The sequence below is a fragment of the Pteropus alecto genome, unplaced genomic scaffold (assembly GCF_000325575.1).
Source record: "Pteropus alecto unplaced genomic scaffold, ASM32557v1 scaffold60, whole genome shotgun sequence".
NCBI classification, from domain to species: Eukaryota; Metazoa; Chordata; class Mammalia; order Chiroptera; family Pteropodidae; genus Pteropus; species Pteropus alecto.
Window position 1 is genome coordinate 2,720,555 of NW_006430726.1, and position 22,200 is coordinate 2,742,754.

The 22,200-nt window shown below is 53.5% G+C and overlaps 2 protein-coding genes across 6 annotated transcripts in view; both read right to left on the reverse strand.

Moving 5' to 3' along the window:
- The window catches only part of HAPLN3 (hyaluronan and proteoglycan link protein 3), an 8,522-nt gene extending 1,950 nt beyond the window's left edge, over positions 1 to 6,572 (reverse strand). Inside the window, exons 1-4 of the mRNA XM_025049753.1 lie at positions 6,278 to 6,572; positions 3,080 to 3,261; positions 1,060 to 1,428; positions 733 to 772 (exon numbers count right to left, since the gene is read on the reverse strand). Coding sequence (XP_024905521.1) covers positions 733 to 772; positions 1,060 to 1,428; positions 3,080 to 3,215 — 545 coding nt within the window. The 5' untranslated portion in view covers positions 3,216 to 3,261; positions 6,278 to 6,572. The remainder of the gene's footprint in view (positions 1 to 732; positions 773 to 1,059; positions 1,429 to 3,079; positions 3,262 to 6,277) is intronic.
- Positions 6,573 to 9,179: 2,607 nt separating this feature from the next.
- On the reverse strand, positions 9,180 to 20,944 carry MFGE8 (milk fat globule-EGF factor 8 protein). 5 transcript variants are annotated; one of them, XM_006905259.3, is made up of 11 exons: positions 20,812 to 20,944; positions 18,114 to 18,239; positions 17,603 to 17,734; positions 15,417 to 15,598; positions 14,811 to 14,960; positions 13,788 to 13,932; positions 12,383 to 12,460; positions 11,188 to 11,372; positions 10,042 to 10,197; positions 9,800 to 9,939; positions 9,180 to 9,484 (listed from the first exon to the last, which is right to left on the reverse strand). In XM_006905259.3, the coding sequence occupies exons 1-10, from the start codon at positions 20,882 to 20,884 to the stop codon at positions 9,802 to 9,804; spliced, it is 1,365 nt and encodes a 454-aa protein (XP_006905321.1). In that variant the 5' UTR covers positions 20,885 to 20,944; the 3' UTR covers positions 9,180 to 9,484; positions 9,800 to 9,801. The 5 variants fall into 5 exon arrangements, with proteins under 5 accessions (XP_006905321.1, XP_024905523.1, XP_024905522.1 ...); XM_025049755.1 differs by having other exon boundaries at positions 12,383 to 12,457; positions 18,114 to 18,257; XM_025049754.1 differs by having other exon boundaries at positions 18,114 to 18,257.
- Positions 20,945 to 22,200: the final 1,256 nt, after the last annotated feature.

The following is a 22,200-nucleotide window of genomic DNA, read 5'->3' on the forward strand; positions in this document are numbered from 1 at the left end:
CCACACCTGGGGAAGGAAGAAAGGGGGCTCAGAGGGTGGGCAGGGGCCCAGCTGCCTAGAGACCTCAGTCCCTGTCCCCACCTCCAGAGGGACAGATGCTCCCCAGCACACATACACACACGGGTCCGCCAGAGAAGCTCAGCCAACCTGTCATCTCCTCTCCATTCTCCAAGTTCAAGGCAGAGTCTACATTACACCTCTCTTCTAGAACTAGGCTGGCACTCGGCAAACATCTATTAGTTGTAAAGGTAATGAATCAATCAGCCAACTGATGTCCCAAACTATAGAATAATACCTAATTCCCAGGCTTGTTGCAAGGATGCCAGCGCTGTGGTCTCAATGTGCTCCTCAAATTCATAGCTTTAAATCCCAACCCCCAAGGTGAGGGCATCAGGAGGCAGGGCCTTTGGCGGTGCTCAGAGCAGGAAGGGGGAGCCCTTGTGAATGGGATTCATGCTCATCAGAGAGATCGCAGAGAGCTCCCTGGCCCCTTCTACAACATGAGGACGCAGCCAGAGACGTCTGCGACCTGGCCGACGGATGCCCTCATCTGACCGCGCTGGCATTCCGGTCTCAGACGTCCAGCCTCCAGAGTTGCGAGGAATCAATTTCTGTTGTTTACAAGCCACTCAGGGTGTGGAACCATCCAGATGAGGGCTCAGCAGTGTGCCGGTCCCCAGCATTCCCTCTCACTCACACTTCGCTGCCTCGTTTATCCCTACTGCCTATCAGCCCTCTCGGTTCTGTCTCTGTGTGACCAGTTCCCACTTTCCTCTCAGACTGGGGTGTGAGCAAGAGGGTATAGAGGGTGGTGGATTCTGGAGCCTGACTGCCTGGGGTTAAATACCTGTTTGACATTTATGAGCTATGTGACGTCAGCTAAGTTACTTGACCTCTCTGTGCCTTGTTTTCCTCCTCTGTAAAATGCGGGTGATAACAGTAGCTTCCTTCTAGAGTTGTTTTGAGGAGTAAATGTTTATCTGCCTAAAGCACACAGGTCTGGCTGCTTTCACGGAGCCCCGCCCCTCGGCCCCCAAGCCCCACCCCGCAGGGTCTCACCCCGCAGCTCCAGCTCCACCAGGCCGCTCTCATCCTCCAGCCCGTCAATGACCTCACAGCGGTAGCGCCCATAGTCCTCCAGCCGCAGGTCCCAGATCTGCAGCGACGCTTCGCATGCCCCGTCCTGCCGCAGGCGCACACGGCCTTGGTAGTCTCCAAAGGCGCGGTGCCTCGGCCCGATGGCCACCAGCACGTCCCACTCCGGGGCCCCATTCTCTGACAGCTTCCACCATTTGATGCGCACGGGCCTCGGGGAGACCAGGGCCGGTTCGTAGTGGTACCGGCAGGGCAGGGTCACATTGGCCCCTCGGTGGGAGAACAGGGTCTCCTCGGGCGTCTCTACCACCAGCTTCACTCCGTCGAAGAGATCTAGGGGGAGAGGTGGGCGCAGATGGGGACCTGCTACAGCTCATCACCCCTGTAAGGGCCACCTCTGCCTTCAACCCAGCTCCTGCCAGGCTCGGGCATTAGAGATTTTAAGAACAGCCACTAAGCTGGACCAGCTCCGGGCAGCCACATGCTCTGTACTGATTGTATCCCCTTCCATCAAGAGGTGACTCTATTCCCCATCACCCTTGAATTTGTGCTGGCCTTGCTACTTCCCGTGATCAAATGAACATGGCAGAAGTGACTGCTCCATTGTGCCTATCTGGAGCCTAGGCCCGAGGAGGCCTTGCTGCTCTCACGCCAGACTAGCCTCCTGCAGGATGAGCAAGTGCATGGAGCAGACTAGCTGTTCCATCTGAGGCCATCCCAGGCCATCCAGCCCCCAGCTCACCTGCCCACCGACTCCAGGCACATGAACGATCCAGCCTAGAATGTCCACCCATAAAATCATGGGTGTTGTCTTAAGCCACTAAGTTGGTTATGATTCAAAATTTCCTTGACTCTCATTAAAGTAGTGCTTGTACAACAAAATAAATTCTGGGGAAAAGGGGTAAGCTAAATGATGGCTCCCCAGAATATCCAGGTCCCAGTTTCTGAATGTTGCTTTATATGGCAAGATAAACTTTGCAGATGTGATTAAATTAAAGAGCTTGAGAACTGGGGTATGGTGAGACTGGATTTCTCCGATGGGCCCTAACTGCACTTGTAAGTATCTTTTTAAAGGGAGGCAGAGGGAGACTTGACTACAGAGGCCATGTGACGCAGAGACTAGGGTGACAGAACTATAAGCCAAGGAATGCCAGCAGCCACCAGAAGCTGCAAGAGGCACGGAATAGATTTTCCTCAAGAGCCTCCAAAGAGGCTCAGGTGATGACCAGGCTGGGCTGGGTGTTGGTCATCTTCTCGATCCTTCCATAAACAAATCTCCGTGTGGCTTATTAAGATCTGTGTGCCCTGGGCACCTGGCTCAACTCTCTGAGCCTCGTTTCTTCATCTACGAAAGGGAATAATTGATCGTACCTGCTTTCAAGGCTGTGAAGACAGCCATCCTCGATTTGATATGGTCAGTGCCAACGATGCACTGGTTAACTATTTTTACTCTTGCCCTTGCCTGAGTCAGGGTTTTTGTCAGGATTATATGAGATATGTACATAAGGCACCTTGAAGCATGCCTGAAGCATAGTAGGTGCACAATAAACACTAATTAAAAAGTCACCGGCCCAGAGTCATATACCTAGTAAGTAGCAAAATTAAGATTTAAACTCACGTCTGCCTAACCCCAAAGCCCTTTTCCACTGGGGAGACTGGGAGACGTCACTTTTTTAAGCTGGATCTTGACAAGTTGGCACGACTTTGAGGAAGTATAGAAAGCACAAGTGATGGCCCTTATACTCAGTTACTCTGAGTATAAGGCTCCATGTCTGAGAGGCCAGCAAACACAGAGTAACTGAACCATCTCTTCCACTCATCCTAGAAACAGGGCTGGTCCACTGCAAGGGCTCAAATGGGAAAGGAGCTGCTGGCTCCATGCCCCATCCCCCATCCCAGCCCGGAACCTGCACATCACAGCAGGAGCCAGGGGAGGTTTTAGCCACCCAGCGGAGCAAAGAGCCTGACCCAGGGTGCCGCCTACCTTCGCCATGGCCGTTGCCCAGGTTCTGGCCGTGGGGGCGGTTGGCGTAGTAGAAGCCATTGTAGAAAGGCAGTCCAGAGACACAGGGCAGGGGCAGCAGCAGGCCCAGGAGCAGCAGGCACATGGCGTCATGCATGGTGGCAGTGCTGGGGGGTCCTGAGCAAGGCTGGAGCCCAGGCACACTGGGAAGAGGTGAAAAACAAGCCAATGAGGGGAGCCCCACTGAAGGGGGCCGGGGACCCCTGGGTTCCAGCACCCACTCATTCACTCACTCAACAGGTAACTGTGGAGCATCTAAGGCGTGCCAGGCACTGTTCTCAGAGCCCGCCCCTTATTAGTTGTGTGATTCTGTGCAGGTTTCTTCGTTTGTGAAATGGAGATCGTAAATGGCATATTTTTCACCAATATGGTCTTCTCCTCTCCTCTAGTGATAGAGTGCTAGATAGGTGTGCAACCCATCGACTGAAGGCTGTGTTTCCGGCCTCTCTTCCAGTGAGGAGAGGCCAGGTGACTCAGTGCTGGCCAGTGGCGGTGAGCAGAAATAACATGTGCAACATGCATATCTTGCAGTTAAAACATTTAGGGGTATCCATTCCCTGGTATTGTTTCCCCAACCGGCTGGCAACCAGACCAGCCCCCTTAGTGTCAAAGGTGGAAACCATGGACTGATGGCAGAGCTGCCACAAAACGATATTTGTATACTTGGGGAAAAAAATGTCTAGTTTTGCAAAATCATGCATTAAAAAAAAAAAGGGTCAAGGAAAAATAAAGTTGAGGCAGACTACTCAGAACATGTGCAACTTTGTAACCAAAGCACTAACAAAAACAAGAACAACCCTAGTTTAAAAACAAAATAAAACAAAACAGTACCATTAATTCTGCATGGACACTGGCACGGGGCACCCAACCATCAGCCCTTTGCAGCCTTTACTATTGGGCAAGTGCTTCCTCCTTCAAGATGTAGGTCCTTGGGGGCGCTGGAGTCTAACAGAAACCAGATTTACCAAAACTAAAAATCTGACCCCAGGGTGAAGCCATTTTCTTCCATCTTTTTTTATTATTTAGTTTTTAATTTTTTTTTTAAGACAAGGGAAATGTCTTTGCAACTTCTTCATCTGACTCCTACTTTTATCAGAAAACTTTATGTTATTAGGCTCTGTTAAGCAGCTAAACCAGCCATACAGGCATCCCACCCTCAGTAAATCTATTGCATCCTTGAGTCAGGATGGCAATAGTTGAGATAATGAAAGTTGGGAGAATTCAGGAGGAAGAGATGCTGCATTGTCCAACCTAGTTGGTTCCCGAATTTTGGACAGCAAGAGTTTGGAGAGTGAGGGCCATCTGTTATTCTAAAGAAAGGCACTTTCTCCAGGACTTCCATGGCCAGCGTTTATCTTAAGGAATTCATACATTGCTCAAGCTTGCTCTTTAATTGTTAGAAGTCTCGTTACAGTCACTCCAGTATATTAGGATGCTAGGAAAAATCACAACTGGATCAATGTGATTCTATGTGATACCAACATCGTTCCCCCATCATTCTTACCTATCATGAAACAGGTTCAAAACAGACTGTAGCACCTTCTGGTGTCCTCCAGCGGCTCCCTCAACCATCCCAAGAGAATCCACCCTGGTCAGCAAGGACAATTTTGTTCTCCCCATTTAATCCACAGGTGAACAGAGGCACAGAGACATGAAGCAATTGTGCAAAGGCCACACAGCCAGGAGGCGGCAGAGGCAGGACTCTGTTGAGCTCTTCTCAGCCAACCCTATGACAATCTGTCAGATTTAAGGACTTCCTTCTGCTTATCGGTGCACTTTCATGGATGTCACTGCCTATGAACCTCACAGTATCAGGATAATCCCCACGGTACAGAGGAAACTGAGGTTCAGAAATGCTAGGCTGCTTGGCCACCTGGATTCATTCTGGCCCCACCTACTTACTAATAGTCTGTCACTGGACAAGACACTGAGCCTCACTTTACTCATCTGTAAGATGAGGGTCACAACAATACCAACCAGGAAATATTTTTGTGAAGATTAAGGGATAGAAGGTCTGAAGAGCTCTTAGAATAATGCCCGGTAGGGTGCAAGCACTCAAAAATATTAGCTATTATTACTATTGTGCACAGTTTACAAAGTGAAGTCTCATTATCTTGGGGATCTTTCTCATTGCCTAGGCAAGAAAGCAGCCACCACGGCCTTACAGTCGGGGAAACTAAAGCTAAGGCTTTGTCTTCGTTTGGCAAATAGGTGGAAGTTGGAAAAAATTCAGGTCTCCTGATGGTCCAGCCTTTGTTTTTGCCAACATCACTTGTCTAGGGACCCCACTGCACACCAGAATAAGCTGAACTCAGGCTTGGAAGGAAGACGGAGCACCCAACAGAGTACAAGTCCCCCAGGCACCAGCGGAGGGCAGCATTGCCCTACAGATCTCTACCAGCCCGCCTCCCCACGAGGAATTTGACTTCGGTGCCCCGTTTCCACGAGGCTTACAAGCGCCTTTGAAACCTGGGGCCTCCAACAATGGAAGCGGGAGGTGCTTTCTACCAGCCTTCCCACCCCGTTGGCCAGTGCAGGGCCGGGGAAGAGGGGCCAAGGCGCCTATCACCTCTCCCTGCTGCGGACAGCAGAGGCACTCCTGATAGTGAGCGCTGGTCACCGCGGTCCAGACGGGGTCGGTCACAGGCTGGTGACAGAGATGGGTCCAAGGTTCGCGCTATTTCCTTCCTGGCCGATCACGAGCCCCCGATTCCTCTCCGAGTGACCTATCTCTCACCCAGGACTCTACCCCACACCCTCCCTGCCCCTTCGGGTCTCGCTGTCTCCAGGACAGAAATGTTTGTGAACTGAGGCCTGAAACCGACGGGCATTCATCGGGTTTGCCCTGGGACGGCCCGAACAGGCAGCAGAGGCGGAGAGCACAGGCCGCCAGCTCACCTGACCCCCACGTCGCTGGGTGTCTCCAGCCCTTCTCAGAGTTCCCAGAACGTCCGACAGATGCCCCGGGGCAGAGCCGGCGCGGCTGCAGGGCCCGGGCCAGACGGCATGGGAAGGGGCCAGACGGCATGGGAAGGAGCCTGGCGGCCCCCGTGAGGAGGCTGGGTGCGCGCCACGGGTCTCGCCCGGGCTGTGCCTCCTCGCGGCGCGCACCCGGGTCCCGCGCAAGTCTGCCCGCACCCCGCGTGGCTCTCACCTTACCCGCGATCGGAGCGCCCCGCGCCGGGGTTCACAGCCCAGCTCCCGTCGGCCCGCTTCCCTGATCCCTGCCTGGGGAGGAGTGGGGCCCGCAGGAGACCCGAAGCCGGGAGGAGGTAGCTGGTCCACAGGGACCCCGGGAGCCCGGCCACCCTCGAGCCACGTACCGTCCCCCAGCGGCAACTCGACGGCTCGAGCGCGCTCGGGGTCGCGGGCTATCTGGGTCTGAGGAAACAGGCGGATTTAGGGACCTTGAATGGCCAGAAAGGAAGCGGCTGCGGACAAACCCCCGCGCTCCCGCCAGGCCTGCCCCTTAAAGGAACACACGCCCCTTTCCCTCCCGAGGGCAGGTCCCAAAGGGAGGAGGTGCTACAGGCTTGGGCAAGCTCCAGGCTCCGCTGGGGACCACCTCCAAACCGCGGAGCTGCTGGCCAAGCTGGGAAGGCAGTGTCCAGGAGCTGAGGCTGTCACTTTTTGAGGAAGGTTAGTGGGGGAAAGAGCAGCATTTGTAGGGGGCCCATTAGAACTGCTCTGGTTTACCAAAAACAGCCGGACTAGGCAAGGGGAGCCCTCTGCAGGTGAGCTATGGCTGCGAAGGAGGGGTGAGCTTTCTGTACGCCTGCCTTGAAATCGCCAGCCACACTCTTCAGTGTCGGGCACATGGAAGCTCCCCCTATTTGGTCTAGCTTGAATGAGTGGCCTTGGAGTGAGAAGAGGCACAGGATGGGGTGCTGCCAGCAGCCAGCAGGAGCAATCAGGCATCTGACAGGTCCTCCAGCAGGAGTGGGCCCTTCTTTAGAATCCTGACATCTGCCAGCACAGCCATCCAGCAGCCACCTCCCAGGACGCCTGTTTGGACAAGGTGTCTTCTTTCCCCGTCCAGATCAACAGGGGTCCTGGGCCTGACAGTTTCCTCAGCAGAAAAGCCAAAGGCCACAGGGTCACCGAGCCCAGAGCCTCTTCCAAAACACGACAGCTTGTATGTACACATGCATGCACGCATGCCTGTGTGTGTGTGTGTGGGTGTGTGGGTGTGTGGGTGTGTGTGTTAACACAACCAGGAGCAAATCAAAGCACAGAGCTGCAGTGACTAGAGGCTAACCTGCACCCAGAGTCAATGCCAGGTTTGATGGGAAAAAGGGAGCCAATGAAGCTTCCTCTGCAAGGAACAGACATCTGCCCACTACGTGTAGGATGGATTTGGAGAGTGATAAATAGGACACAAGTACCGATTAGAAAACTCTTGCAAGCTTCTGAGAAAGACAACCAGTGTCCAAGGCCTCCACTGGGCCAGATTTTGCATAGGTGCATGTGTACATTTCCCTCCATTAGTCCCTAGGAAGCCACAGAGTTGGCCCTATTATTTCCATTTTAAAGATGAGGGCACTGAGGCCAGGTTTAGGTAAATTGCCCAAGGTCACTCAGAGCCAGGATTTGAAACCAGGTTGTACAACTTGAGGCTCCTAGTCACTCCGCTGTATTTAAATCAGGATTGGAAAGGAACACTAGATTTCTGGGAGAGGGGGGTCAACTGGTCCTAGTGCTGACAGCCCGGGGTGCAGGGAGAGGGATGGATGGCAGGGAAGGTGAGTTTTGTGACAGCAAAATGGGTTTTATGTACCAGCCACGGTAGGACTGGCCAGCAAGTAGATCTCAGAGCTGGCTCTCAGGACTGTGGTCAGGAATAAAGGGTAAATTTGTGGAGTTGACTTGTTAGGAGGCTGCCCAGGGAGAGAAGCCAAGGACAAAAGAGGTCAGGAGTGAGGGGACCCAGTGCAGGGTCACCTTCCAAGGCCGAAAAGATGAGCGGAAGAAGGGCCTGACAGATGGGTGGCTTAGGCAATTCCAGTCACCAAAGGTCTCCTGAGCCAAGTGGGGGGCTCTGACTACTGGCCTGTCACCCAACGAGACTGGCACGTAGAAAATGTTTAATGCCATGAATAGGGGCAAGTTGACAGATGGGAGTGAAGCTGTTTCCCCTTCTACAGATGGGACTCCCAGGTTCTAGCAAGGATGGAGCTACAGTTAGTTATTGGGGAGGCAGAGCCATCCCAGAGCAGAGATGCGGGAGAAAGGTGCTTCTCCCACCGTCTGTCTGCTAGACCCCAGGAGAAGCCAGAACAGGGGTGGGAGTCCTGCAGCCGGCAAGCATCCAGAAACTTCCCCAAGCCCAATCGGTGCGGCTCTGCGGAAGAGTGGGCTGAGGGACCTCCAGGGGGAGGGAGGCAGGGAGCCTCACAGTCCTTCTTTATTTGGAGACCATGGCCTGGGCCTTTTATTCTGTCCCTACCCGGCCAAGAAGCCCTGGCAAGGGCAACTGTGAGGAAGTGGCCACTTCCAGACCAGTTTCCAGAGTGAAGCCCCAACCAGGCCACACCCTTCCTTCGGCAGCCCTGTGGCCAGATATTCACTCCAGAGGCGCCCATGTGCATCAAAGCATGGCTCCCAACGTTCGTTCTGGAAAATTCATCTTGTGTCCCAAGGCCTCAAATACAAGGGTGGTTTCATTAGCCCCTTTCCCAGCTAGTCAGTCCCTCCTATCTGCCAGCCAGGCCCCTTCCCAGGTCACCAGGGCACTGGCCTACACTGCCCCCCTCACTGGTTACTTCCTGATAGCCCCTGCCTGGTGGAGGGTTGAGGGGTACCCCTGGAGCTTTTGACTAATCCCTGGAGTGAATGTGCCAGTGGCCTCCTAGGCACCAGTGTGCTCACTCACTTGGAAGAGTCCCAGCCCCACTGTGGGGACCCCCCAGTAACCTCCTCCTTCCTCTGGCTGTTAAGCTCTCTGTAGTCAGGCAGGTGACACAAGAATGACGGGGCTCTGGGGGGACTGAGGATGGAGGGTGAGAGACCAGCATGAGACAAAGTCCATTTCAGCACGATAACGATGAACAACAGCAAGCGCTCCAGGGGGTGATATAAATATATTTTGGAAGCTGCCTGTGCACTCACTAGTAAAGAATCAGCACTGAGGGCCCCCATGCCCACCCACCTCCTCCCCTATCTCTCCACAGACCCACCCCATTCCCCTGTCTTTTTGTAGGTCAAGAGGGGTCTCCAGGGAGATAAGGGGGGAGTGTCAGGTGGCTAGGAGGCAGCAGCAGGAGTGGCAGCATCATGCCTCAGGGCTGGGGGGTAGGAGACTTATCTCCAGCCTGGCGTCTCAGGGCCTTCCTCCAGGGTCATGGGAACGGGAGTGTGGGAGTCGGGCTACAGAGAACACAGAGGCTGGAATCAGGGATCTGGAGAGGTGCGGGTAACCCGCACCCCTACTTCGCTCTTCCCTGTCCATCCCCGACCTACTCGACACCATAGTGCCTGAGAAAATGGGATGGCATGAGGGCTGGGCACCGGGGGCATGTGTGAGGTGGGGCCCAGGGAGGGGGGACAGGAAAGGTGACTGAAACCCCCTCCCCCGAGGTACTACAATCAAGAGGCAGGGTGAAGGCAGCAGACCACAGGTCAGGAGGGCTGGGGAAGGGGCAGGTGCCACACAGCCCTTCCGGACACTTCGGCCAGGCATACCACTAACAGCCCAGCAGCTCCACACGCAGGGTGATACGGTTGTGCCAAGCTACGGGCAGGATGCGAACATAGCGAGCCTGGAAGGGTGTTTCAAACATGTTCTTCTTGTGGGAGTTATTGTCCAAGTTGCCGGGGAAGATCTGGAGGCAGAGGGGGTATCAGGAGGGCCCCAGAGCCAGGCCCCTTCACCTCAGAGCCCCAGGCCTACAATAGTGAAGGGAGGGTGGCCAGCAGACACTCACCTTGCCCTCTGAGGTCCCCGGATCACTGTACTCGGTCCAGTCCACACCGTTGTTACTGTAGGCCAACCTATAGGCTGCCACATACTGGATGTGGCCAAAGTCTCGGGCTCCCTGAGTGATGATGCCGGTCACTTGCTTCTCAGAGCCCAAGTCAATCTGCAGAGGAAGAAAAATACCTCATTTTTTTTGTTTGTTTAGACGCTTTCCGTGAAGGCAGGAAAAGGCAGACACACTGGGACATGTATTCTAGTTTGTGGAAAGCTGCTTCACTTGGCAGAGCCTCAGTTTCCTCATGTATAACAGGAGCGGATGCTTTCCTTTCCCGTGACTCTCGTGTTTCACAATTCCAAAAACATCTGACGGCCATCCCGTAGTGTGTTCTTAGACACCAAGTCCAAGAGCACGTGCTCTGTGCTCAGGCAGAGAAATCTCTAGGTGCCTGTCTCAGGTATCCCTCCTTCGCCCTGCCCTGCTGTCCACGGGCTCAGCCTTGTCAGCCTGTGGCAGCCAATGGAGGTGGCTCTCCTTCAGCAGACAGACACACAGACAGACACACACACTCTTGAAACAGGAGATAAAAAGTTAGATATTTGCCAAAGAGCTCTTATCCAGACTATAAACTGAAATTCTATAAATCCAAAAAAGACTGACAATGGATGGAAAAGCGGGCAATGACCTGAATAGGTATTTCACAAAAGAAGATAACCAAATTGATAATATGCTTACGAAAAGATGCTCAATTCCCTTAGTCATCAAAGAAATGCAAATTAAAACCACATGAGATACTACTACATGCCAAACAGAATAGCTAAAATGAAAATAATGTAATGGACATTACCAATGTCTGCAGAGATGTAAAGCAATTAGAGCTCACCTGCACTGTCTGTGGGAGAGTAAATTGGATAAAGGGACCTTGGTGGAAGCAGAGCTGAGCTCCCACTACTCTCCCCCTAGGAGTTACAGAATCAGGAGGAAAGTAGGGCATGTGGCAGGAAGGAACAGCAAAGGTGAAGAAAAACAAAGCTTTTCTGAAATGCCCTCATGAAGAACAGAAGCCTGGGCTGAGCAGAGACGTCAAAGACTTGACAGCCCCACCTGACCTGACCCCACCTGACCCCAGGCCTGCACCCCAGGGGCCTGGCCCACCTGCAGCCATTCAGAGGCAGAGTTCTTCTCAGCGGTCCAGGCGTTGAACTTGCCCTGCTTGTCCAGCCGCGCGTAGAAGGGATACCAGCTGAAGGAATTCAGGCCCCAGGTCTTGTAGGTGCTGGAGGCCGTGATCTGTTTGTCAGGGATGGTGTTGTCCTTCAGGCCCAGGGGTCCGGCGCATCCTGCCAGCAAAGGAGGGTGTCATCCAGATCTGAGATCCACAGCCTCCCAGGGCATGAGCACAAGCAGATGAATGGGAAAGAACTCTGTGGATCTGACCAGCCCCTGGCATCTCCTTGGACAACAGATGGAAGCTCCTTCTGCCTTTTAGAGCCAACCATCCTGCTTTGACACTGCTTGCCCTACCTACTCCTCCCCTTAGCCAGCTGCTCTCAGCTCCCACCCCTACCCGACTTACCTATTACAGATTACCCACCACTCTTTTCCCTCTGCACCAGGGCAGGCCCTAATCCACCACCTCCCACCCTCCTTCAAGGCCTGACTTGTGAGACACCTCTTCCCAGAAGCCTGCCTTGACCACCTCATCTGGGCAGGACTCGTCCCTCCTCTGGACTCATAGCACTTCCTCTGTCACTCCTATAGTACAGCTGCTGTGTACACTGCTGAGTTCTGAGATTATCATCCAGAACATGAACAATCATCTCATCGATTAAGTGCTTACTTCATTCATTTATCTACCACGCAAAAACCTGAATGGAGAACATATTAGCAAACCCTTTCTACAGACGAGAGACTAAGGCTGAGAGACGAACACTGTGCCAAATCACACAAACTCCTTATCACCACGCCACACTGTGACATCACCTCCACCATCCATGTATCCACCCAGAGCCATGAAGGCCTGCCTGGTGGTGACCCAGAGATGAACAGGACCTTCAGCAGGGGGAAATGAGAGGTTAAAATCCTGTGGCTCAGGTCAGGGGCGATCCTGTATCCTTGCCCCGTAGCTCCTCCCCTCGGGGTCTAGCAGAGGTCCTTCAGCATGCTGTCCGACGGGCCTGTGAGGGCTGGCCTCAGGAGCTGGCCTCGGTTTCAGTCGGGCCTGCCTCAAATACTCAAGAATGTGCCAGGCTCTTTTGTCCTAGTCACGTGTACCAGCAGGTGGCCAGAATAGTTGAGGATGAGCAGGAGAAGATAAAACCTCCAAGAAAATGATGGGTGTGTCTCATACCTGGCCGATTCCACTCCATAAGTCCCTTTGGGGAATTTGGGGGAGGGGTACTGGAAAGCCAGCCAACTGGAGTGCCTGCTAGAGAAAGGAGATGTTCCAGACCTTGAAGGAAGCAGAGAGGGCAGCCTCCCTTCTTCAGCTTGCCGGGCTCACCCTTTCTTGGTCTCAGAGGGAGGTGACGGCGACAGGACCATGCTGGCAACTTTAACAGGCAAAGGCTTCAGACTATGACAGCAAGTGGCAAGGGCCTCCAGGGAGAAAAGCCAGGGTAAAGGCCCCCAGACCTGTCTCTGTCCTTTACCAATTGCCAAAATTTCCTTTTAGCAGAAGGAAAAGTCTTCAACTCCCCACTCAAACAATTAGACTTAAAAGGCAGTGAACCATGTGAACACAGACTTAAGTTCATAATTAAAAAAAAAAAGACTAAACCCAGCCAGGCACAGAGAACTCAGCTCTGAGTGGTATTGAGCGGTATTTGAAATGAGATAACAGGAAGAAGTTGCCACAGAGGAGAAAAACGGGCACAAAGTGGGTCTTGAGGAAGACCAGAAAGGCAGACAGCCACCTCTCGCTGCCATCAGCCTAGTGAGCCCTAGAGTTCTGCTGGTGGTCAGCAGGTGGCACTGTGGCTGCAAAAAGAAGGAACTACTACCTAGAGCTCAGAGAGAAAGCTGGGTGAGCTGGAAATGAGCCCAACCCCTGCTCTCCCAAACTCATCTGACCTCCCCAATGGTGAGTTTTTCCTGGCTCAGGAGAAATCTGTCCCTTTCTGGGACTCCCATTCCTCCATCTGGGACTCTTTATGGAAATGGCAGCAGGAAGCACCTGTCCTATCCCTATGACCATATAAGCCCCCATAACCCTATGTTTCTCTTGAAAGCAGACCATAGGTTTGGAGACACGGGGAAAAGCACTGGGTCAGTAAGTATCAGAAGCCCAGGGATCTAGGCCAAGTTTTAAATCCTACCAGCTTTGTGCCCTTAACAAATAATTTATCTGGGCCTCACTTTCCTCCTTCATTCATTAACTTATTCATCAAATGTTTATTGAGCACCTACAATCCAGGCACTGTTCTAGGCACTGGGAACACAGCAGTGAACAAAGCAGATGAACTTCCGGCCCTCATGGAGCTGACAACTGCAAAACCGAATTGATACTACACATTCTAGAAACTCAAGGATCCAATAAGAATAAGTGAAAATATATTGAAAATGGAAGTGTGTCTTTTGTTATCTACCCACCAGAATGCCATAGGTTGGCAGAGAACACCTAGACAGGACTGCTGATGGACAGGTGATCCCTCTGGTGTGCCTCTGCTGTATGGCTTTGCTGCAACCCTACCCACCTCAGCTTGGCTGAGAAGAGAGGCCATCCTCTAAGATGGACCACAGCCCCCAGCACTCACCGTTCAGCTCACAGCCAAGGAGCTCAAAGCGCAGGGTGCAGCTCCGGTGGCAAATAGTGGGCACCAGCCTCACATACTGCACTTCCAGAGGAAAGTCAAACAGGTTGGTCTTCAGGCCGTTGTTGTCCAAATTACCAATAAATACCTAGGACGGAGAGCAGGTGGAAGAAGCGGTCAATGTGGGCAGTCCCCCTTCCTGGGGTTGCTTCACTTTCTTCTGCAGGCCTGTGGGGGCAGTGGGCTTAGCAGGGCCATCGAGGATTTTGAGGCAGAGGCCATGTTCTGTTTTATACTACTCTATCTTCCATTCTCAGACCAATGCCTGGCACATAGTGGGGCTCATACTACCCATTTTTTGAATGAATGACTCCTTAAGCCATATGAATATACCCATTTAACTAGTTTATACAGTAGTATTCCTAATAAATCTATAAGTGCTTTGAGAATCTGATACCCCTGGCCACCCCACAGTCTTCCACGACACCTTATCACAGAGTCCTTGGTCATCAAGGGGCCTAGGCATAAAACCCTGTTTTTCACACATGGCCGCCTATAAATCTATAGGGTTCCTCTGTGCTAATTAGGAAAAGGCAGTCCTTTCTCAAGACCCTTTATTATAACACATTTCCTGTGGACAGAAATACAGAAATGCACGATGTCTACGTTGTAAATGGTGCTCACGTAGTAATGACGTCCTTGAGTGGTGGACAGCCTGCAGGGCAGTACGAGGCAGCCCTGAAGGCTCAAAATGCATCCCAGCTCTGCCACTCCAGCCAGCCTCAACAGGTCATCAAACATTTTTGAGTCTCACTATTCTCATCTATAAAGTGGGACTATTATTTGTAACCACAAAACATGGGAAAACAATCTGGGCTTCTCGATTTCTGGGAACCAAGATGCACCTGAAGACCCACTTCATGCCCAATTGCCCGGGGCACCCTGGCCTCACTGGGGGCCCTCAGATAACACTGGAGCCCCAGGCGTGTCAACCACAGCCCATCCTTAGAGCCCCAACAGCCTCACCTTGTCTCCTGAGTCTCCCTGGATGAACTGGAAGTTTTTCCCATTGACGCTGTAGGCCACCTTGAAAGTCTTCACGTACTCAGAAATGCCTGTGCGGCTGGCGCCCTGCGTCACCACACCCGTCACCCCCATCTTTCGCAGCAGGTTCACCTGAAGGACAGCACCCTTAAGCTCCTAGGTTCCTTCTTCCATCTCTACTCCCCCCATCCAGAGAAAGAATAATGGAAGCAGAACAAATGACAAAGGCCTTTTCATCCAACCTCTCAGGGTTGTGGAGTGTTCAGGGAAGCACACAAGGACAAACAAGGCCCCCAGAGGCGCATTCAGTGTAAACAGCCCCTCCACAGCCTGGGGTCTGCTCCCCCTCATCCCCCACCCACCCAATCCAGGCTCCCCAAGGCCACTCTCCACTTATAGTATATGTGCTACCGAAGCAAGCACTATCCTCCACTGATAGATACTTCACCCATGGGAACCTGCTACCTTGCTACTTAGACCTCCATTATGCACCCTTCCTGGGGTGATCTCCAGATGCAGGCATACTCGTCTCACCTTCTCCCCTCCCGTCATGCCACCCACCCCAAGGCCATGCCACCCCTTCCACACCTGGATCCAGGGTGTCCTATCGTAATTGCTGGCTGTCCAGGCATTGACAAGGCCCGTGCGGCGCAGGCGGGCCAGCTCTGGGCCCCAGCGCTGCAAACCCATGAAGCCCAACTGCAAGGATGAGGCAGAGATCTGCGAGTCGGCAATGGCACCCGTCTCCATGCCCAGAGGCATGCTGCACACTGCGGGGAGGAAGACGGCAGTCAGGAGGGTCTCTGCCGAGGACCCAGGGCAGAGATCACAAAGGGACAATGAGAGCCCAAGAGGAGGTTCCAAGAAAAGGTGCATGATGAGGAAGAGAGTGGCCAGGAACAGTCATGGGGGGCTGGGACCCATTCCTGCACTCATGGCGCTACTGGAGCTGGTGGCTGGAATCTCCCTCCAGGCTGAGTTATGTGGTCCCATCACAACAACCACATCCGGCCCAGCCCCTGGCATCCCCAGGATGGCTCTGGGAGAAGGGGGACCTCAGATGGCAGTGTACTGCCCCTAAAGCAATAAGCAAATCTACGTAAAGTTTTCTAGAATCTTGTATGGCAGGAGTTTTCTGGGTGGGGTATGAAAGCCATTCCGTTTTCTCTCATACCCTCTGCCCTTTCCAACTTCTGGTCTGACCCAGCCATCTGCAAAGTTGTCCCTGGCCAAGGCCCCGTCACCTTCACCAATATCCTGGAGATGTGGTCATGGGGGCTGAGCCATTCTCCTTGCTCCCAAGCAGAGAACCCAGGGTCAGACCACCCTATAATAACACCCCAGGCTCATGCTGAGCCAAGCTAGGACACTCGCGAAGGGAGAGTGAGGTACAACATAAGCTCATATGCCCCAAATCAGAGCCAGCCAGTGACTGCACAGAGATCTGAACCCAAGTCTGGACTGTCTTCATAACCCACATGTTTGCACCCCAAGGGGCTCAGACGTGCATTCTTTGAGCCTGTGCGGTCCTTGTGGGCTCCCAGGAAACAGCACATAACAAGCAAAGAGGGGCTGCAAAGGTCCTTCTGGGAGGGCTGCCCCAACTCCAAGTAGCTTCTTGCCTCTGCCCCAGATGCCATCAGCCTGTGGCAGACCCCAGGCCAGAATCAGAGAAGAATGGGTGGGTAATTCCAACTCAGGCACACCCAGGGTTACCTCGCCTCCCAGCATAGTAATTAGTGGGCCCACCTGGCCCCACCCAGGACTCTGTCTGCCTTGGCGACCTCCGACCACACACATCCACATTCCTCCATCTAGCATTTCAAACGCACTGGCTTCATCCCAGGGCCCAAGGCACAGGCCCTCCATGCTGCCTCCTGTGAGGTGAAGGGCATCACTTCACCTATTCTCTCCCAGGGCCCCAGCTCCCACTCAGATGGCCGAGCCTCCCTCCTCCTTCTGTAGTCAGCAAACCTAAGAGAGCACCCCCACATCTGCCTGAAGAATCATCTGCCCTCTGCTAGAGATTCTCAGTACCAGACCGATGGGACTGCAGAAATCTGCCTCCCCAACCCCTACCAGCTTCATCCACTCCTGAGCCTAGATGTAGGATTTCCAGAAGAGTCCTAGTTTGGTGACAGGCACTCCAGCTGGACAGGGAGGGAGGATGGTGTGCAAAGCCACTGATGGCAGTGTTGTCTGGGCACCCACCCAGGGCCATTCTGTGGCTGAGTGGATAACCAAGCAGGCCAGGCAGGTCAGCCCTTCTGCACATGCAGGGCCTCTGACCACCTGACTGTGAGGGGATGGTCCAGTCTGCCCATGCCTCTCCCTCCTCACTGACCTCTGTGATGAGGCCACATATCAAACATGGGCCTGGGAGCTGTCAGATCCTGAGGCCTCAGCCTTACTGACTGACCTCCCAGGCCCTTAAAGATGAAGAATGTTTGTTTTCCTCTCTTGGTAGAAAAATCCGAGACTTAACCCTAATGCTGTGTGTCTGGTTCATAGTGACCCAAGAAATAGCATTCTCATGACCTCAAGGGCAACCAACACCCCTTGCTCCTCTACAGTGACATCAGGCCTGGCCTACAGTCCCAGGAGAGAGGGCTGGGCAGGAAGGAGCCTGGGGAAGGACAACAGGACAACCCCCACCACCACATGCCCAATCTGAGGCTGTCCCATCCTCCATGGACTCCAGGGAGGCCCTGACACAGAGAATAAGGCCAGACATGGCCCAGGGTTGTGGCTCAGGGTCCGCCCCAGATACTTACCGGTCTCACAGTGGTAGCCTGCGTAGCCATGAGGGCACTTGCAGACGTACTGGATGAAATTATCCCCGCGTTTTAACTCATCCAACACCAGGCACTCAGCATCGTTGTGGCAGGGGTTTGGGAAACAGGGACCTGGGGAAGGGAAGTCAGGTGAGATGGGCAGGTGATCAGGAAGGAGCTAGGGGCAGAGACAGGCAGCAGCAGTTGGACCTAGTCCGAAAAGAACCTCTGCCAACACTCAGCCCATTGCCTGCCTTACCCTACAATCCCCTCCCTCCATCCTCGACTCTGCCTGATAGACTCTGGGCCAGCCTGGCACCAAAGAGGGTCGTGTGTAGGTGAATCAGCCCAAATAAAGGAAGCAGCAGCTTTCCAAGTGGCCTAGGAGTTTCCAGGGAAATGCTGGCTGATGACAAGAGAGGTGCTGGGGACACTGCCCACTTCTGAACGAAAGAGCTCAGCCCAGCAGCCAGGGCTGCAACTGTGACCTAGGTGTGGAGCAGCAGCGTACCTTTCTCAGTCTCATTGCAAATGATGCCCGTGAAGCCTTCGGGGCAGAGGCAGGAGAAGGGGATTCCGTCCTGGCCCAATAAGCAAGTCCCTCCATTCATGCACTGGCTGGAGTCACAGAAGTCACCTGCAGTGGCAGCTCTGACTTAGAAACAAGTCGTTTACTCAGTAAATATTTTGGGGTAGGGAGCAATGACCACATACGTGCTGGGCTCCCAACGCAGAAAAATCAGGTACAATCTGGGCCTCAAGAAGCCATGGAAAAGAGGCGGACAAGTCAACAGAAGTGAACAGGTGCGACTGAGGGGCCACTGGAGGTGTGGTTTCTACCTAGGAGATGACAGTTTCACAGAGGAGGGACATGTAAGCTAGTCTAAAAAACAGTGTGAGAGTATGTGCCAGGCTGGGGAATGAGGAAAGAACATTCTAAAGAAAAGCAGAAGCACAAAGAGCAAGTATGGTGGAGAACAGTAAGACATAGCTGAACAGGTAGGTTGGGGTCAGACTGGGAGGGACTTGAGAAGGACAAGTTTAGACTCTTCATCCTGCAGACCAGGGGTCTGTAACCTTCCTTCAGCCTCCCCACCATGGTCTACCAGGAAAAAACAAATCAGAGATTCTTAAACATGAGGTGAAAATGGGGAACCCATTTCCAATTCCGAGAAGGAAGATGTCACCTGCAGAGATGCGAAGAGTTCACCTAAGGTGGGGAGGTGTTTTGTAGCTACACAAAGATCCCTCTGGCTGCTAGACAGAAATGTGACAGGAGGTGGCGGGAGGGGGAGGAGACCAGGAGAGTATCAGGGAGGCTGTCACAGGGACCCTGCTGAGAAGGAAAGTCAGGTGAGGAAGTGAGGGGGGAAGGCGAATTTGAGAAACACTGGACAAGGACTACAGAAGGGGGAGGAGGGCTGTAAAAGAAATCACAGCTTCTGGTTGGGTACCTGGGTGACAGATGTGCACTATTAGCCTGTCTGCAGTCCCTTGGCCCTGGTAAATGGGGTCAACCAGGCCTGCAGGAGGGTCTTCTGACCTAAGCATCCAAGAGGGCCGCCTCAGATGCCATACCCAAAGCTGAGCTACCATTTGGGGTAGGATGAGAGAAATCTTTTTTCCTCCCTGCAGAGTCATGCCATGCCAGGCTGGAGGGCCCTCCTGAAATCTCAAAGCCCCAGAGAGCTGGGCCTGGGCTCCAGAGAAGGAAACACTGTGGATGAGCGATGGAGCCCTCAGAGCTCCACTCAGGCAGGCCTCAGGAGCTGCCTCCAGAGCTTTGGCGGCTCCCAAGGAGCTATTAGTCACTCGCTTTAAATAGCAGGTTAATCCCCTCCCCTGACCTGGCAGGCGGCAGGCAGGGCCACAGACAGAGGCTTGGGAATGGCCAGAGTCCTGGGCTCCTGTCCCAACAAGATCTAACCCCTCTTCCTCCCCTTCCTAATCATTCCCTTGCCCTGGGTCCAGTGAAAAAAAGGAAAAGTAAAAGGTGTTCCCTACCTGGAGGGCCTTAGACTGACTCACCTGCGCCTGCGTGGCAGCTCGGCACTTTCCCTTTCGGAGAAAGGCCTGATCACGTCCCTACTAAACCACCTTTGGGATTTCAGGATCCTGCCCTTTCAGATTTCCCCAGGGACATTTTGCCAAGGCTCAGGTTGTAGGAACTGAGAGGAGTAGGAAGGGACAAGACCCAGCCATCTTTCAGGGTTGCTGGAGAAAGCCACCAGCTCCCAAGTGCATGGGAGCTTGGGGTGCCCTTAAGGCTTCGGCTGCAGGCCTGCGGTCAGACCGCCACAGATGGCAGAGCCAGGTCTCAGATGTGATCCATGCTCCTCTCTTGCTTCCGTGAATACTATTTCTATGAGAAAGTGATGGAGGGGATGCCTGAAGAGTACTTGCCATCCCCCCTCCAACGGGTACCTTTTCCCCAAACCTATAGGGCCTGCTGGTCCCATGTGAAGGGGATAGGGCATCCCCAAAAACCACCTGCTAGAGGCCCTACTGTTGGTGGGAGCCCTCCTGGCCCCGGGAAGGGGGTGGTGGGAGGACCAAGGAAGATACAGCAGCATGCCAAGGCCCCAGGAAGGAGCCAGGAGCTGCCATCACTGGAGGCAGCCGTTTTCAAAGCGCAGGCCCAGGCTCCTTGCCCACTCCAGGAACCTACCCAGAGCCAGTCCATCCAACCCACTCCCCAGCCCTCCCTCCGGGATCTGCAGACACTCAGGAGAGTGAGTGGAAATGTCCATGATCTGACAAGCTGCCAGGGCTTCCGAGGGAGTTGCCGGGGAAAGTTGGCTGGAGAAGACATCAATACGAGAGTCCTAGAAACTTGCAGGGGGTAGGCGTGTGAGACAATTCAATGGCTTCATTTTACAGATGGGAAAAGAGAGGCCCTACATAGCGGATTCCTTTGTTATGTGAAAGCCACCTCCCTGGGGAGGGCTAGGCTGTCATCCAGTGTCCCAAGCCACCGCCCAAGGCTCATGTCTCTCTCACTGGCCAAAACGCCCGGCCGTAGAGACAGCGGGAGAGGCCGAGTGCATCCCCGCTGCCCGCCCGGATGCTGCGGGGGGGAAAAGTCGCCCCTGGGTCCGGCCTAGGCTCTCTGCCCAAGTTTGTCAACAGTGGCAGTGGAGGGAGGGCGCGGCGGCGAACTTCCGAGCAGAGAGGAGGGGCGAGGGCCGGAGGGCGGCGTGATCACTCACCCGAGGCAGCGAAGAGGCCAGAGGCACAGAGCAGCACGCCACAGAGCGCAGCCAGCAGGCGGGGGCCCAGCATGCTGGGAGACGCGCACGGGACCGGGGTCCTGCCGTGCAGACTACAGGACTCTCACTCCTCCTAGACGGGAATAAATCAGGCAGCGCAGCGCCTCCCACTGGCCCGCACGCTCCGCCCAGGCCGGCTGGAGGCGGACTCCGGGCGGGGCCGCGCAGCCCAGAGCAAAGCGGAGGTTCCAAGGGTCCTCGCCTCCCCCCTGCCCCACCACACCCGGCATCCCGCTTGGGGCCCGAGACCAGGCCCCAGTTCTATATCGACTGGGCAGGGAAGGGCTCAGGAGTTGTTTGGTTTTTTGTTTTTTTAATTTTAGACTTAAGATGTTAAACCTTATACATAATAAGAATAATGCAAATTAAAGTGCAGTGAGTACCATGTTTCTCTTATCAGATTGGCAAGTAGCAAATTATGAGCACATTGTTAGTGTGAGGCTGTGGGGAACAGGTCCAAGCATGCATCATTGCAGGGAGTGTAAATTGGTTCAGCTTCTCCAGAGCTACTTGGAAATACCTGTCAGAGTGACAAGTGCTGAGACTATGAGACCTAGCAATTCCACCTTACAGGAATGCATTCTACAGAAACTCACATGTATGAAATGACATGCATACAAAGATAGCGAGCAGCATCCTTTGAAATGGAGTGAAGTTGAAAATAAGAGGATAAATACCAGAAATATTTTGGAAGTTGAGCCAACAAGACTTGCACGTAGATAGGGTACGTGGGGTTAGGCAAGAGAAGAATCAAGGATGACACCTGGGTTCTGGCCTGAGAAACTAAGTGGACAGTGGTGATTTTTATTGAAATAAATTGCCTCTTATCTATCTCGTCCCCTTCAGGTGAGCTCCATATTTCCAGGACTGAACGAAGTGCCCAGCACAAAGGAAACACCCCTAAAATATTTGTGGAATGAATGAAATGACTGTGCCCATTGCACAGAACCAGAACCAGGGGGTGGAGGTGGTAACAAAGCAGACTGGATACAGGAGAGGGAAGTGCGCTCCGATGACTGCAGCTATGCACAAATGGGGGATGGGCTACCATTGTGGGAGGTGGGCTCCCCGTGACTAGAGGAATTCAAACAAAGGGCATGTGTCAGGAGGACAGTGTATAAGAGGGTCAGTGAGAAGTTCTCCCTGAGGCCAACATTACCTCTAAGATGCTGCTTTATAATTGTTTGCCAACACTGACAAAAACTCCATCAATGTGGAGAGCAGGAAAGACGTTGTCTGGTCCAGCCCCAGCTTTTCAGCTTTCCAGCATTGGGGAATGCAGGTAGCACATGAGCTTGAGCAGAGCAGCACAGCAGCCCCACACGCACA

What these genes read in the sequence shown, in the direction of transcription:
- MFGE8 (XM_025049754.1), bottom strand. Translation starts at nt 20,884, where the DNA reads ATGCTGGGCCCCCGCCTGCTGGCTGCGCTCTGTGGCGTGCTGCTCTGT. An exon ending in TGGCCTCTTCGCTGCCTCGG is followed by an intron (nt 18,258 to 20,811) that starts GTGAGTGATCAC and finishes CTTGTTTCTAAG; the next exon opens with TCAGAGCTGCCACTGCAGGT. An exon ending in AGGGAGACTCAGGAGACAAG is followed by an intron (nt 13,933 to 14,810) that starts GTGAGGCTGTTG and finishes TCTCCGTCCTAG; the next exon opens with GTATTTATTGGTAATTTGGA.